This window comes from Triplophysa dalaica, chromosome 23 (assembly GCF_015846415.1).
Source record: "Triplophysa dalaica isolate WHDGS20190420 chromosome 23, ASM1584641v1, whole genome shotgun sequence".
Taxonomy (NCBI): domain Eukaryota; kingdom Metazoa; phylum Chordata; class Actinopteri; order Cypriniformes; family Nemacheilidae; genus Triplophysa; species Triplophysa dalaica.
This window is the reverse complement of record NC_079564.1, coordinates 9656551-9671248: the sequence shown is the minus strand read 5'-3', so window position 1 is coordinate 9671248 and position 14698 is coordinate 9656551. Positions and strand designations below refer to the sequence as shown.

The window sequence follows — 14698 nt, the reverse complement described above, 5'->3', positions numbered from 1 at the left end:
TAATGTTTATTTGGGAAAATGTCTTTTGACAACACTTTAACTGCAACCGCACTTACAAAGGATACTTGCACAGACGGAGAGAACAGCGAGGTGAGTGACGTTAACAGAATGCGCTCTATTTGCAAGAGATAAAGGGGTTCGCAATGCTACAAACTTATGGAATATTAAATATATTCTGTTTACTATTTTTATATATTATTTCTTTGTCGATCTAGGAATATTATTCCATTAATCCATTAGGTTTATGTAAGCATGTCTTATATATATATATATATATATATATATATAGAAATCAGAAATGACCGGGTAAGGTGCAGACGCAAGAGATCTGATTTCAGCCGATTTTAATATGGATACATTCAATCAATCCATATTAATATTTTCAAAACAAATATAATTTCTATTATCGAATACGTCTAACAAATTTGCAGCTTTTTATTATTTTTGAATATTATCTCTCTTAAATACTAAATAGGGTGATTTAAAGATATAATATATATATATACGTATGAGAATACAATTTTAGCAAACAAAAATATGTTATTAATATTCATTTAAAAAAAGTTTGACTTCATTTTTCAGTTTCCATATTTAAGTTTATTTAACACATTTTACTACCACAATTATTGCACTTTTTCCAGGAATGAAAGAAAAATATGTTCTGAAATATGGTCTGTGTACTCTGGAAATGAGTTGCAAAATTTACACAATATAGGAACCTTCGAGAAGGAGAAATATCACATACACGTTTTAAACGAATTTCTTTTGTTTTTCGGGAGAAACTGGAAACTTTAAATTGGATGTTTTCATATTTAAGCATTCTTTTGTCAGAGAAAATATCTAAATTCTTTTATACATTCTTGACATGGTTAAGAGTTCGTCAAATTTAAGCTTTAGAACATTTCTCACTTTTAAACTCAGTTGGCCCAAGAAAAATGCGATAAAAAGACGTTTCCAGTCGACATGACACCGCGATTTGGGAAGTGTCCGTGTTGCCTGCGCTGTTTTCACACCTCCCTTTACTGCAGACGCCTACTCTCGGCTTATTTTCAGGCGAGGCAATCAATCATTTTAAATATTATATACAAATATATTTTATATGCAAAGAAATCGGATTTATGGTGACAGCCTGAGCAAAAACAAGACAAATGAGTGACAGAATGAACACAGGTGAACCTAATGACTAATCAACAGAACGTGTAAAACTAGATAAAACAAGACAGGGCAAACAGAACCAATAATGAGTCTAACTGCTCCTGAATCACTCATTTGAGAACATAGGAGCAAGGAATACTGCATGTTGAACCTTGTTCATCGAGCTCTTCTTACCAGCTGCTTAACTTTCTTCGCTTTAGTGGGGTTCAAGGAGTAGGCAGAGGTGTATAAACTGTGCACCAAATCTGTGTGAGACCACAAAACTAACAGCTCAACATGCGGGCGCTGGTAACGCTGCTGACACTACTGCTGCTACAATATGATCCAACATGTGGAGCGACTGACCCGTAAGAACATTTATCATTATCCTTTTCATTTAAGCAGATATGCAGAATACTACACCGTCAAAAAAGGCACAAAAGCTATCACTGGGGCAGTACCATTTGAAAAAGTACAACGTCGCACATAAAGGGTCCATGTAGTATCAACGTCAAGATACAAAGTGTGTACATATTTGTATCTAAATGATAAAGGATAGATGCTTTTTTTAAAGGGCACCATCCCGGTGACCGGTTTTCTATATATTTTTTGGGCACCGTAAAGGTTGAGGATTATTTGTCAGCTTTCATCAGGTGCTGAGGTTAAGTCATGAATGACATTCAAATAACATGTGTATACATAAATATCTTTTGAATTGGTCAGACTGCTAATTGATAATAAATACATGACTATATGAAATGCATAAAATTAATGTTTCGTTTTATTTGTTTAGCCTTTTAATTCACTCATTCATTTAGTTGAAATGCACCAACCAGTTAACATATGCAACGTATTCGTTTTAAGCCTTATTTCATTTCTACAGAGAGCTGCTGTGTAATGCAAGCACAAATTTGTGCATAATACACTTCCTCAATCGAGCACATGTGCACAATCATAAGTTACTGTATGCTATAAAAAGTGTTTTCTTTGTTTTCTTTCAGCACATACCTGGTGGCAGTCACTTCTCAGGCAGTCAGTGGCACAACAGAGACTCTGTGTGCACATATCCATGAGCCCAGTACAAGCCTTTCTTTGGTGGTAACCTTGACATCAAATAATGTAGATGTGACCATTCTTAAAGAGAGCTCTATTAGAAAGAGATTTTACAAGTGTGTGCCTTTCCAGGTCAGTATACTTCACATTACAGTAATTTTGTTATATTGTGGTCATTCTCTTTTTTTTGTATGTCATATGTTTTTAGTAAGTATTTTTCAAAATCATGCAAGAAAATAAAAGTAAATGAAGTAAAGATTCAAATAGTCCTATAGTGGTATCTTTAATAGCCTGGTTGGACCATTTAGCAAAGTGAGTCTCTAGGAGCAAGATTTAGAAACAAACGTGTCTTTAAAGCTCTTCTTGTGCCTTACTTTTGATCTTTTAGGTCCCCGTGGTGCTTGTAGACACTGTGGCAACTGTCTATGTTAAAATTGAAGGCGCTGAATCACCACTAGACAAAAAAACTCAGATTCTCATAAAGCCTCCAATGAAGCTCATTTTGATCCAAACAGACAAGCCAATCTACAAACCAGGAGAAATCGGTAATGTAGTATTATTAGAAGTTATTCAATTGCAATGCCAGTTCCATATCAATAAATGGGATTTTTAACCGCATACTCTTTGTTCATATTATCAAGTTTACTCTCAATTTATGGCTTATGTGCTACTGTGTTGTTTACAATTGTCTTCCCCAGTAAAATTTCGCATCGTATCTTTGGATTCCAATTTCCTGATTCGCAATCAGAAGGTAAAATTAGTTTTATATCTATAACCTTTTTTGTCTATAGCATAGTCAGTAATTTTCTGTAATGGCCAACAGCAAGAAATTATTTTCTGATGAATTAAGTAATGTTAACGTGCGGTCGGAGTTTGAATGGCTTTTATGCCAGAGTTTCAAACATTGTCACTCTCATACCAGGGATCAAACTAAATATTTTTCTGTTCTTTTGCTTTTCAGTTTCAAACAGTAGAGCTCCGGGTACAGTATAAAATCCTTTAAGCACAAGTTTATGTTCCCTTTCTGTCAATCTCCCTGTTATGTTGAGATGACAATATGGGATTTGAACTTGCCCACTCGCAGTGGACGTTCACTCCATCTGAGGTGTAGCCTCCCATGGCGCCTCACTGGCAGACATCGCAGAGATCTATGCCAAACAATTTAGCAAGATTCTACAAGCTACCCGTGGAGCTGGTGTCAGCCTGTATCTTCCATGACACTAGCAGGTTAAATTTGTGTCTGGCTTGGCCTAGACCTGCTTAAGTGCCTTCTCCCCTTCACTAGGTGAGTGAGAGGGGAGATTTAGCCATCCCTACTTCCCTCGGGTTACAACAGCATTCCATCCACAGCAGCAACCTGGTGGCGTCTGTCAGGATCTTCTACTGAAAGGCTGAATGAATGGTCAAGCCTTCTTTTTATACCCATATGTACGAGGCGGAGACTGGCATGTGGATTCCATTCGCCCAATTCATTGGCCTTATGAAATTATGATTAGAGTGATGGGTTCTCTAGTTCAAAGCTCCATACTGTCATCTCATTCCCTCCATCATTGAACAACTTATGTTTAAGTTACGAATGTAACTCCATTTGTTTCTTATTATTTTTATATATATATTATTTCCAGCTGTACTTGGTTTCATTACACTGGGTTTCTTCATTATGTGCCACTTTTAGGATCCTAACTCGAATCGCATTGGTCAGTGGTTGAATCGGCCCACCATGGATGGCATTTTAGATCTGTACCACCGCATGACACCTCAGGCTGCTGAGGGCAACTACATCATCACTGCTTGGGATGAGAAGAACCAAGAAACAACACAATCCTTTGAAATTAAAGGATATGGTTAGAACTAAAAATCAGCTTAAAAACAGGACAAATCATGAAACTTTCAAACTCATCTCCTCTTGTTTCTTGTAGTTCTGCCTAAATTTGAAGTCAACGTGAATCTTCCAACCGTTATAACTCCCACAAACAAAGAGTTCATACTAAACATTTGTGCTCGGTAAGCATTTCTGTAGAGAACTTTGATTTATGAGACCAATGGTATTGTCTTTTACATCTCATTTATCTGCAATCTTTTTTTTTGTGTAGATACACCTATGGGAAGGGCGTGCAGGGGTCTGTGGCTGCTGAAGTGTGTGGAACAAACTATATCTATAACTGGTATCGCCAAAGTGCACCTAAAACATGCAGAAACTACGTCGTAAAGGTTTGCTACACCCTATAAAATACTTTAATTATAATTAATTTTCCTGATTCAATAAGGTCTGCTTTATGCTGCCACAGTTAGACCCAATAAATATCATTGTTCAATAAACGGCAGAGAAAAGCTTCTCGCACCATGTAACATGTCTCAATTATTGTAACTTCATGTCAACGATTTTTGTTTAGACCGACAAGACTGGCTGTGCCTCTCAGGAAATAAATTTGTCTGAATACGGCATGAGTCCAGGAGGATATTTTCACATCAATTACAAAGTAGAAGAGGATGGAACGGGTAAGAGTTTCAAACAAAACTGCTCTTCTCCATTGAAGTTGTCCTAAAAGGACTAATGAAACATGTTCTTCTGGTTTTCCAGGGATTGCAGTGGAGGGTTCAGCCGGTGTTTCTTATAGCAGTGACGTCATCACAGTTTCCTTTGTTGATGCAGCAGATGTATACAAACCTGGGATTGCCTATGAGGGAAAGGTTGGACGATCATGTTTTTTTTTCAAAGCCAGTTTATAATAAAAGATGCAGTCAAGTACCCGCATCACAAGATGGTACCAAAACTGTCACTTTAAATTCCATGTTTTTCTTCACACGCTTTTGACAGGTTCTGGTCAGTGATGTTTACAACAAACCCCTGAAAGGTCAAAGAGTGCATCTCATTGTAAACTACGATTTTAAAAGTGTGAATATGACTCTTACAACAGACAGCAACGGCACAGCTTACTTCTCTTTAGACACCGCAGTTTGGTCAAGTCAATCTGCTTATTTACAGGTTGGTGCTGTTTTTCAACATTAAATAAATGACAAACATCCTGCTACTGCACGTCAAAGTTATATAATGTATTCATCCATTTACATTAGGCTCGCCACATTGAGGATAAACTCCAGAATGGTTTCTGGCCAACAGAAAGATCTTTTAATGGAGGCAATCTTTCGTTAAGGCCGTTCTACTCTAAAAGCAAAAGTTTTCTAAAGATAATTTCGACTTTAAACCCATTGAGTTGTGCGATTGATGCAAATGTGGAGTCCAGTTACATCATTCAGGGCAGTGCACTGAAAAAGGGACAGAAAATACTGGATGTTTTCTACATGGTATGTATAACTCTAAATGCATGTACAGTAGAACACTAAATCTAAACAATGTTTGGTTGCATTTCATAAACTTTCACACAATATTTTTCCACCTTGTGTGTCACAGGTCTTTTCGAAAGGCAGTATGGTTCAAAATGGACTTGTCTCTGTCAACGTGCAGTTGGGAATGGGTAGGAAATGGTTATTGCAGAAAAAGCACAGTAATTATTGTACTGTTGAATGTTCGAAGAACCTCCTTTGCTTTCGTTGACCGGTTTCTTCACTTTATTTCAGAAAACCAAGGCAAATTGTCATTCACATTAAAAAAGACCACAGCCCTGTCTCCATTCGCCCAGGTGGCGGTGTACACAGTTCTTCCTAACGGAGAAACTGTAGCAGACAGTTGGAACTTCCCCATCGAACAATGCTTGCCAAACAAGGTCAATAAATACCACATGAAATGCATTTAAAATGCCAATCTTTAATATTATTTATTCAATAATGCTTCGTGTATGATTAACGTGTATCTGTGCTCCAGGTTTCCTTAACTTTCTCATCTTCCACGGCTCTGCCTAAAGACACAACGACTCTAAACCTGAAAGCCCAGCCTGGCTCCCTTTGCTCCGTCAGGTCCATTGATCAGAGCGTACTGGTTTTAAAACCAGAGGCTCAACTCAACGCTGCCTTTGTAAGACATATTCAACCGATGAATATTTTAAGTTTTTGATTCTGCAATGTCAATTCATCCTGTAAATTAACTTGAAATCTGTAGGTTTTTGGAATGTTACCAGTCCAAATGTTGGGGGATTACCCCTACCAAGTCTGGGAAAATGAAGATCCCTGTATACCTAGAGACTGGCATCCAGTAGACCCCCCAATACTGATAAGGGATCCAATTGGTCCCCTATTGCTGGCGAGAGAAAGACGCTCACGCTTGTATTACCCTTATTACAATAGAAACGATGCACACAGTACCTTTAAAGTAAGATATCATATTCTCCACTTTCAGTGGTTGGTTTTTGTTAATCATTCACTATCCATTTAAAAATGAGACCTGATGCTTGCTTCTAGGCAATTGGAGTCAAAATTGCTACCAACTCTGATGTGAAGGAACCTGTTAACTGTTATGGAACTATTCTTATGAGGCCAGATATGGGTGAGTAATTTCATCTTGGTTTCGAAATTCTGTAGTTCTCTTTCCTGCCACTTTATCTGCTCAAATAGTTGCAGAAGCTGCTGTTCAACCCGCTGCAAGAGAAGAAATTATGGCTGTTGGTCCACCTGTGGAAAAATCTGTTCAAAATTCAATCCGCAAGTTATTTCCGGAAACTTGGATATGGGATCTTGTGCCTGTGGGGTGTGTAGTTTATGCTAAACTTATGATGCCTCCCTTCATTTCTAACACACAAATCGATTATACTAGCATGGATATGTTTATTCATTAGGAGGTCTGGATCATTGACTCTTACAAAGACCGTTCCTGACACAATCACTAAATGGGCCACCGACGCTTTCTGCACGTCTTCTGTTGGTTTTGGCGTGGCACCCAGCACTGCTCTCACTGCCTTCCAGCCGTTCTTTGTCAGCCTCACGCTCCCCTACTCTGTTATACGTGGAGAGGAGCTCTCACTCAAAGCCACTGTATTCAACTACCTCCCCAAATGTATTATGGTGAGTCACCTGATTAATTCTTATATGCACAGGACTAACATTTAATGTTTTATACACCAAAACAATTCTGTAAAAAAATAATTTTCTGTCAGGTGGAGTGACAGAATTATACCATGAAGTTTTTCCTACAAAATTAGACTATGGATGTGTCAAAGTTTTTCTGCCAGATTTGCTGTCTTCTGAAATTTTTCATTTTGATAAAATATAAAAATAAAAACGTTGTTAAATCTTCTGGCCGCCAGAAGTAAAATGGCTTTTTTCCATGTAAAATCTAGTTTCCCCATTTCTTCTAAATTTGTCGTCCCTTCTGTTACTATGCATTTTCTTTTCTTACAGATGTTTTTGACCATTTCAAAAATATATAAAATGTTAAAGGAATTTATTCTTTTACAGATTATGTTAAAAATAACTGTCTTTGTGTTATAACGTACAGGTGAAGGTCACGTTGGAAAATTCAGAAAAGTTCTCAGCTCTGCCTTGTAATGGCTGCAATTACACTCAATGTCTTTGTGCTGAAGAGAGCAAAACCTTTGAGTGGACGGTTACAGCAACGGTTCTGGGTAAGTGTGTATATATATATGAGCACAACCAATAAAACATCATTTTTTTTATGACAAGATGGCAGCATTTATAGAAAATATGTACTGGCAATGCCCCACCAGGCATTTGATGGCTACACTGGTATGCATTTTGAACGTTGCATGAAATGCCAATGATTGAATCATTAGTTCACTCCTGAAATTCCTACTATGGAAACTTATTTCATAAAAAATGTAAAACATATGATTCAATTATTGGTATACCTTTTATTTTAAAGGAGTAGTTCACTTCAGAATTCGCCCCATTGACTTTCCGTAGTAATTTTTATTCCTACTATCGAAAGTCAATGGGGCCGTATTTTGAGGTGAACTACTAACATGTAGAGTAAAATAAATATCCATGCAAGGACGGTGTTTACTTGTGACTCAATTTGTATATTACAGGAGAGGTGAAGGTGACTGTGAAAGCTGAGACCATGAGGACTCAAGAACGATGTGGGAATGAGGTTGTGACTGTGCCAGAAGGACGCCGTATTGACACTGTGGTGCAGTCGTTTCTGGTCGAGGTGAGCCTTTCTAAAACGGAAGTTATAGCCTTAGAATTCAGCATCCTGGATTAGTTAATAAAGCTGTTCTTTGCAATAAGTCCCTTTTTTAAAAAAAAACATCAACAGGGCAAAGCAATTGTTGCCTATAGTGTAGGCTACTACACAGAATTGTCAAGGAAATATTGCTGGTTAAGAAAAGTCTTTCTGCAAAATAAATGTTTTATTGATAACTAAAAGGATATAAAGAATTACATTTCGTCAAAACAATAACTGAAGTTTTTTATTTGTCAGGCTGAGGGAGTTAAGCAGATTATCACTCAGAATGAACTCCTCTGTTTAACAGGTTAGTAAAATTGTTCGTCCTCTTAAATAATGTTCCAGGTTCAAAACAATTTAAGCACTATGGGCATGTGACATACCATCAGTTAACACAAAAAATAAATCCTTGATACCCAGGTTTGACTAGAAAAAAGGACCCACCTCCAAAGGGATAATTTGGACAAAGTACAAATATTAATCCACATAATCATATTAATGAAGTTAAATGCAAACTGCATAGTTTAAACCCTCTGTAATTGTTGTATTTTGTGTAAGTGACACATGCTGTTTTGAAAATTGAAATATTCCTTTATACAGAATCTGAAAGTCAACGATCATCCTCACCGTATTGATAATAAAGCACCATATAGATTATAAAGCAACAGAGACGTATCATTGACTTAAATTATATTTCTGTTAGGTAACCAAGTGAACACAACTGTCTCTCTTAAACTCCCTGAAGTTATTGTCAAGGATTCTGAAAAAAGCTTTGTCACTGTACTGGGTGAGTTAAATTTTTATACACACACTATTAATATCCACCTCATGCTATTTATTGTATGGACCTCAGGACATGTGTAGACATGAACTGCTCCTGACTACTGTTTGTGTCACAGGTGATCTGATCAGTCATGCTTTAAAAAACATTGCTGATCTGTTGCGTATGCCTTACGGCTGTGGTGAGCAGAACATGCTGAACTTTGCACCCAATATTTACATCCTTCAGTACTTGGAGAGCAGTGGACTGCTCACACCTGATATTTTGGCACGAGCTAAAACTTATCTGGAGACTGGTGAGAACTAAGACTTGTTCTGGGTTTAGACTATGCCTCATACAGTCGCCACATTTCGGCAGACAGAAAAGGAGTCAAAATCATTTCAGTGAACTTTAGTCTATAGCGGGGTTCCTCAAATCTTACCCTGGAGGGCCGGAGCACTGCAGAGTTTAGCTCCAACCCTGATCAAACTTGCATACCTGTGATACTGAACACCTTAATCAGCATGCTCAGGTGTGTTTGATCAGGGCTGGAGTTAAACTTTGCAGTGCTCCGGCCCTCCAGGGTAAGATTTGAGGAACCCTGGTCTATACCATAATTGAGCATAAAATGATTACAGTAAATCAAACTTCCAATCTAGCAAAATGGAACTTCCTGGAAGACTTAATGTTCTAATATTTGATAGCAAGTCTACAAATGATACAAATCTTTTATTTCAATCAAAAATTCTAAAACCTTTCCGATTCTGAATATTGCTTACTCATAAATGCAGCACTGTGTTTAAATGAGGCAAAAACTTGAGCAATTCAAGTTACTGTTTTTTTTTTTTAACAGGCTACCAAACACAGCTGAATTACAAACATTCTGATGGATCTTACAGCGCCTTTGGGAACAGTGATCCTTCTGGGCACACCTGGTCTGTTTAGAAACAATGAAGCTACTTCTATATTTATACTTTGACTATGTTGCACAAAAAAAGTATAGTTTTGGAAAACTTTTTTTTTACTCTTCAGGTTAACTGCATATGTGATGAAGATTTTCGAAGGGGCAAAGAAACATGTGTTTGTAGATGAAACCAACATCGATCAGGCAAAGAATTGGTTGGGTCAGCTCCAGCAGGGGAATGGGTGCTTTAAAACAGTGGGCATCCTTTACCACAATGAAATGAAGGTAAGAATGGAAACCTTTAAGCAAACTTAAAATTAAAAGGATTGCTTTTGACAGCTCAGATGAACTAAACATTCAGATCTCCAGGGTTGTTGGGCTGTTGTTGTTGGATAACATTGTACATCACTAATGTGTCTGCTGTAATGTCTCTCTGCCTTGTTTCTTCATTCACAGGGTGGTGTCAGTGATGATGTCACTCTCACCGCATACATCGTTGCAGCTTTTCTGGAACTGGGCATGAAAACAACCGTAAGTGATTTATGGAGTCTTAACAAACTTGAAGGCCTGTGGCACACCAAACGTATGTGTTATACCAGAGCTTTTCACCCATTTTGACAAGCTTCTCTATTCATATTGCTTGCATTGATAGCAGGGTTGCGGTGTAGCTGCAAATAGAGATATTAGACAGTAGGGTTGAATCTCTAAAGATGTTTGAACAGGATACTACTGTCTATACAGTCCTCTAAATTTGACTAAATCCAGATGATTTAAACTGAACCCAAACCCTGAAGTAGGCTGTCGCTAAATTGTGTAAAGTACACTTCAGAAAACATGAACACTTTGGTTTTTGAATGTTCATGACTGGCTTCAATAGTTGGCTTGGCTATACACAATGTTTGTGTGTGTGTAGTGTGACATGAGCCTGACTTCATAAAGAAAATGAATCTAACAGAGATTTGACTATTGCATGCTCTAAGGATCCCATGGTGAAGCAAGGCCTTGTTTGTCTGAAAGAAGCTTCCAGCAACCTTGACAACACGTACTTCACTGCCCTGGTCGCCTACACATTCACTCTGGCTGGAGACCAAGAGATGAGACAGAAACTCGTCTCCAACTTGGACAATCGAGTCAAGAGAGATGGTGCCATTCCGCTCAAAACATTTTTAAAATAATTTTCTATTCAAATTAAGAAATCAAACCAAAAGTCCAGTCTCATGGGCTCTTCTCATTGTCTTTTCAGGTGTTGGCCGATATTGGACTCAGACAAATGGGAAACTGACAGGCTCTTTAGATGTAGAGATGACTTCATACGTGTTGTTGGCGCTTCTCTCTGGGCCAACACTGCCATCATTTAAACTGGACTATTCTGCTACCATAGTGCACTGGCTGGCCAAGAGGCAAAATGCCTTTGGAGGTTTCTCCTCTTCTCAGGTACTGTACTTTCAAGGCACTTTATTCATTCATAGTTCATCTACAATGGTTCTCCGTCAAAGGGTATAAACCTAGCGTTTCAATATGTAGGCCTATGCTGTTTTGACAAAACGTGTCATTTGCTTCCTTGCCCTCTATGAACAGGACACTGTGGTGGCCCTCCAGGCACTTGCTAAATACAGTGCTGCCACCTACAGTCCAACAGGATCCGTTGTTGTCAATGTGACCTCCCCCTCAAGCCAGAAATACAACTTCATTGTCAACCAGAGTAACCGATTGCTTTACCAGGAGAGACCGCTGCTGCCACCTACAGGAAGCTTCACAGTCGCTACACGAGGCCAGGGCTGTGTGTTTGTGCAGGTCAGGAAGATGCCAAAAATGCTTTTCAAAAATGAAAATTTACTAACCCTCCTGCCATGTCTAATGTAAATTATGTAATTGTTTCGGCTGAATTAAAACAAATTATTTTTTTGAAATGTCAACATGTTACTCCATTGGGTTTATAAAAGTCTTCACAACAGAAATGAATTCACATCGCCTTATAAATCATAATGGAAAGTCAACATCTTAGGACACGCATGAACTATTGAGTTCTTGTGACAAGATGTCCTATAATATTTTGTCAAGATCCTTTTTTGTGAACCGTTCATTTACCAGCTACTGAAATGATGTTAAATGTGGCCTTGCGCATCACCTTATTGTTTCCTTTTCTCAGTTTTCCTTGCACTACAATGTCCTGCCCTCTAACTCCTTGGCCTTCACCATCAAAACTGATGCAACTTCAACTTGTCAAAGGAAACAGTACTATACTGTTACGTTAACGTTTACACTCATGTGAGCAGCAGCTTTACTTCATTCACGGATCAGCCCTCATAAGTTTAAAACATGTTTTTTTTATGTCTAATAATGACGCTAATTAATAACAATTTTGCTACAAATATATGTATATTGTTAAAGCACTAAATGAGTGCCTTGAAATTCAATTAATCACTGTACGGTTTACAAGGACATGTACAATATTTTCAAGGTTTAAAAAGTGTATTAGACCATAAGACCTTCGAAGCCCTCATTACGGGAACAGACTCTTCTATCAACGGTTCCTTTTATTTGCTATTTATCAGGCCACATACAGAACACTGAACTATATTTGTGATTGTTGGTGATATTGTTATAGATATAATGGTCCACGAGGAGAGACAAACATGGTGATCATTAATGTGAAATTGTTATCTGGATTTGTGCTGGATTCCTTGTCTCTACAAACTGTGAGTGACACTTTCAGGCCTTCAGTCTTGTTTTCTTATCTCAAGCTCGGCAGCGTTTTATTGTTTTCATTGGTCTCTGTCTATAGCTTCAGCAGGATTCAAGAATCAAACTTGTGGAGCAGAATGAAGGGCATGTCATGTTGTATTTAGATGGGGTAAGTCTAAATGTAAATAGAGGAATTTTAAAATGGATTTTTGGCATTTGAATATAATTGATATGAACATGAGGTGTCTTTCTTTTAAGATGAAAAAGGATGAGGAGAAATCCTTTACCTTGATGCTTTTGCAGAACGTAGTGGTGAAGAACCTGAAACCAGCTGTGGTGACTGTCTACGATTACTACAAGACTAGTATGTTGTTGTTTTTTTACATCACAAACTTTTTTTAATATTAAACAAAAATATTTAAGTTGTAAGCAATGCTTGAAGGGTTGTAAATTTAGCCTGAAAATGTTTGGAGCTGGGCAATAAACACATTTATGATTAATTTAATCTGGCAAGAACATTTCGTTTACAACACTTTGTAAATTTTCAATGGGTTTTACGCCAATAGATGCTACTGTAAAATTGGAATCTGCATATTTGATATGCATTTTCCACATTAATTATTAAAGTTGTAGATATCATAAATATGCTTTTGGTAAGCTGTAGGTTTTTAAAGCATGTTTTCTCAATTTGTTTTAGGTGAAGGTGCAGTGAAGCAGTACACCTCCCCATGTGTCATGTAATGTGTCAGTAAGTAATCGTTGACCTGTTTAAACAGTAACATAAATTCCATTTGTCATTTGAGAAATGTGCAATTAATGCTTGGTAGCTGTAGACTTTTAATACAAATAAGTCAATACTTTTTCACTTTTAGATGAAAATGCTGTCACCGGAGTATCGAGAGGTGTCTTTCAGCGTTGTGACTGTTCATATAATCATACATGCAAGATCAAAGATAGAATTGATACGGATTTGTACTGTCGCTTGATTTTTCTTATCTTCTGACTTTCTTAAAAAAATCCGAATATACTGATGACATGCTACTGTTTAGATGAATGGTAATCAAAAGTCAGATTTATGATGTCCGATGATTGCAATGACGCTAAATAAAGACGTTGCGCTTCTAAAGCATGTCTACTGTAGTTTTTAATTTATTACAACATGCATTTTCTGGATTTCATCAATACTTTAGTACATCAGCCTTGGATGTACTAAATATTTGGAAAATAATCTTAAACACTTTCATGACTGATTTTTACTACTTGTGAAAGTCGGGGTTAACTAAATATAATTTATCAAAGCTCGAATGCTTCATTTGTCTAAATTGTTTGCTAGTTTTATTTCTTTGCAAAATGAGAACATGACTGAACATTTATTTCAATTTCCTCACTGGTTACAGTATGACGTCAAGGGTTGTGTCAGAACCAGAGGACGGAGTAATCCGTGTGGACATTTAACATAGTTTTCATGACTGTAAAGGTATGCGGTCTCTACTGGATGTGTCACTGTTATCGGAAATTGAAAGATTTATCTCATTCGGAGTTTATTCCTAGTTTGCATTAAAACCGTTTGCAGGATCCGTGAAGAAACACTAACCACTTAGGCCTACTGTATATGAAGAGTTTGGTTTCAAAATAAGAACTTGGATAAATGGTTTTTCAGAAATCATCATTTTTAATTGTGCATTCCAATTAACGTCAATCAAACTACAGTTGGTTAGTTTTAAGACACACACAAATAATACAGCTAATCTAATAAAACGCAAAAACATTACACAATAAAAAAACATGAATGACGATTCAGTTATTAAGGCAGTGTTTTAAATCATCAAAACAAAAGCACCAGCCTAAACTAAAAGCTCCTATGAGAATCCACATCTTATACACTGTGCCTAAAAGCATTTGAGTTTAGTTGCAAGTGTTAAGCCACACCTGGGCGACGCTATTATCCTTTAAAGCATGAATGATTAAATCTGGTCGTACTCTTACCGTAACCTAATTATGCATCTACGTTTTTATTTTTAGTTATTTACAAACATTTTTCTTATGGCTATTGTGCCATACCACATTTAATCAGGTACAAAAT

General features: G+C 37.2%; 1 protein-coding gene across 1 annotated transcript; it reads left to right on the top strand.

Moving 5' to 3' along the window:
• Positions 1–1293: 1293 nt before the first annotated feature.
• On the top strand, positions 1294–13568 carry LOC130413158 (alpha-2-macroglobulin-like protein 1). Its single transcript, XM_056738166.1, has 36 exons — positions 1294–1502; positions 2136–2319; positions 2576–2732; positions 2886–2938; positions 3149–3169; positions 3863–4031; positions 4107–4191; positions 4281–4398; positions 4581–4686; positions 4769–4878; positions 5006–5173; positions 5263–5493; positions 5600–5663; positions 5767–5912; positions 6011–6160; positions 6245–6454; positions 6544–6628; positions 6697–6829; positions 6918–7143; positions 7577–7703; positions 8127–8248; positions 8522–8573; positions 8970–9053; positions 9166–9342; positions 9880–9961; positions 10059–10215; positions 10387–10461; positions 10911–11073; positions 11174–11364; positions 11509–11724; positions 12080–12198; positions 12539–12629; positions 12716–12784; positions 12874–12979; positions 13313–13363; positions 13488–13568. Exons 1-35 carry the CDS (start codon positions 1432–1434, stop codon positions 13354–13356), a joined length of 4362 nt encoding a protein of 1453 aa, XP_056594144.1. The 5' UTR covers positions 1294–1431; the 3' UTR covers positions 13357–13363; positions 13488–13568.
• Positions 13569–14698: the final 1130 nt, after the last annotated feature.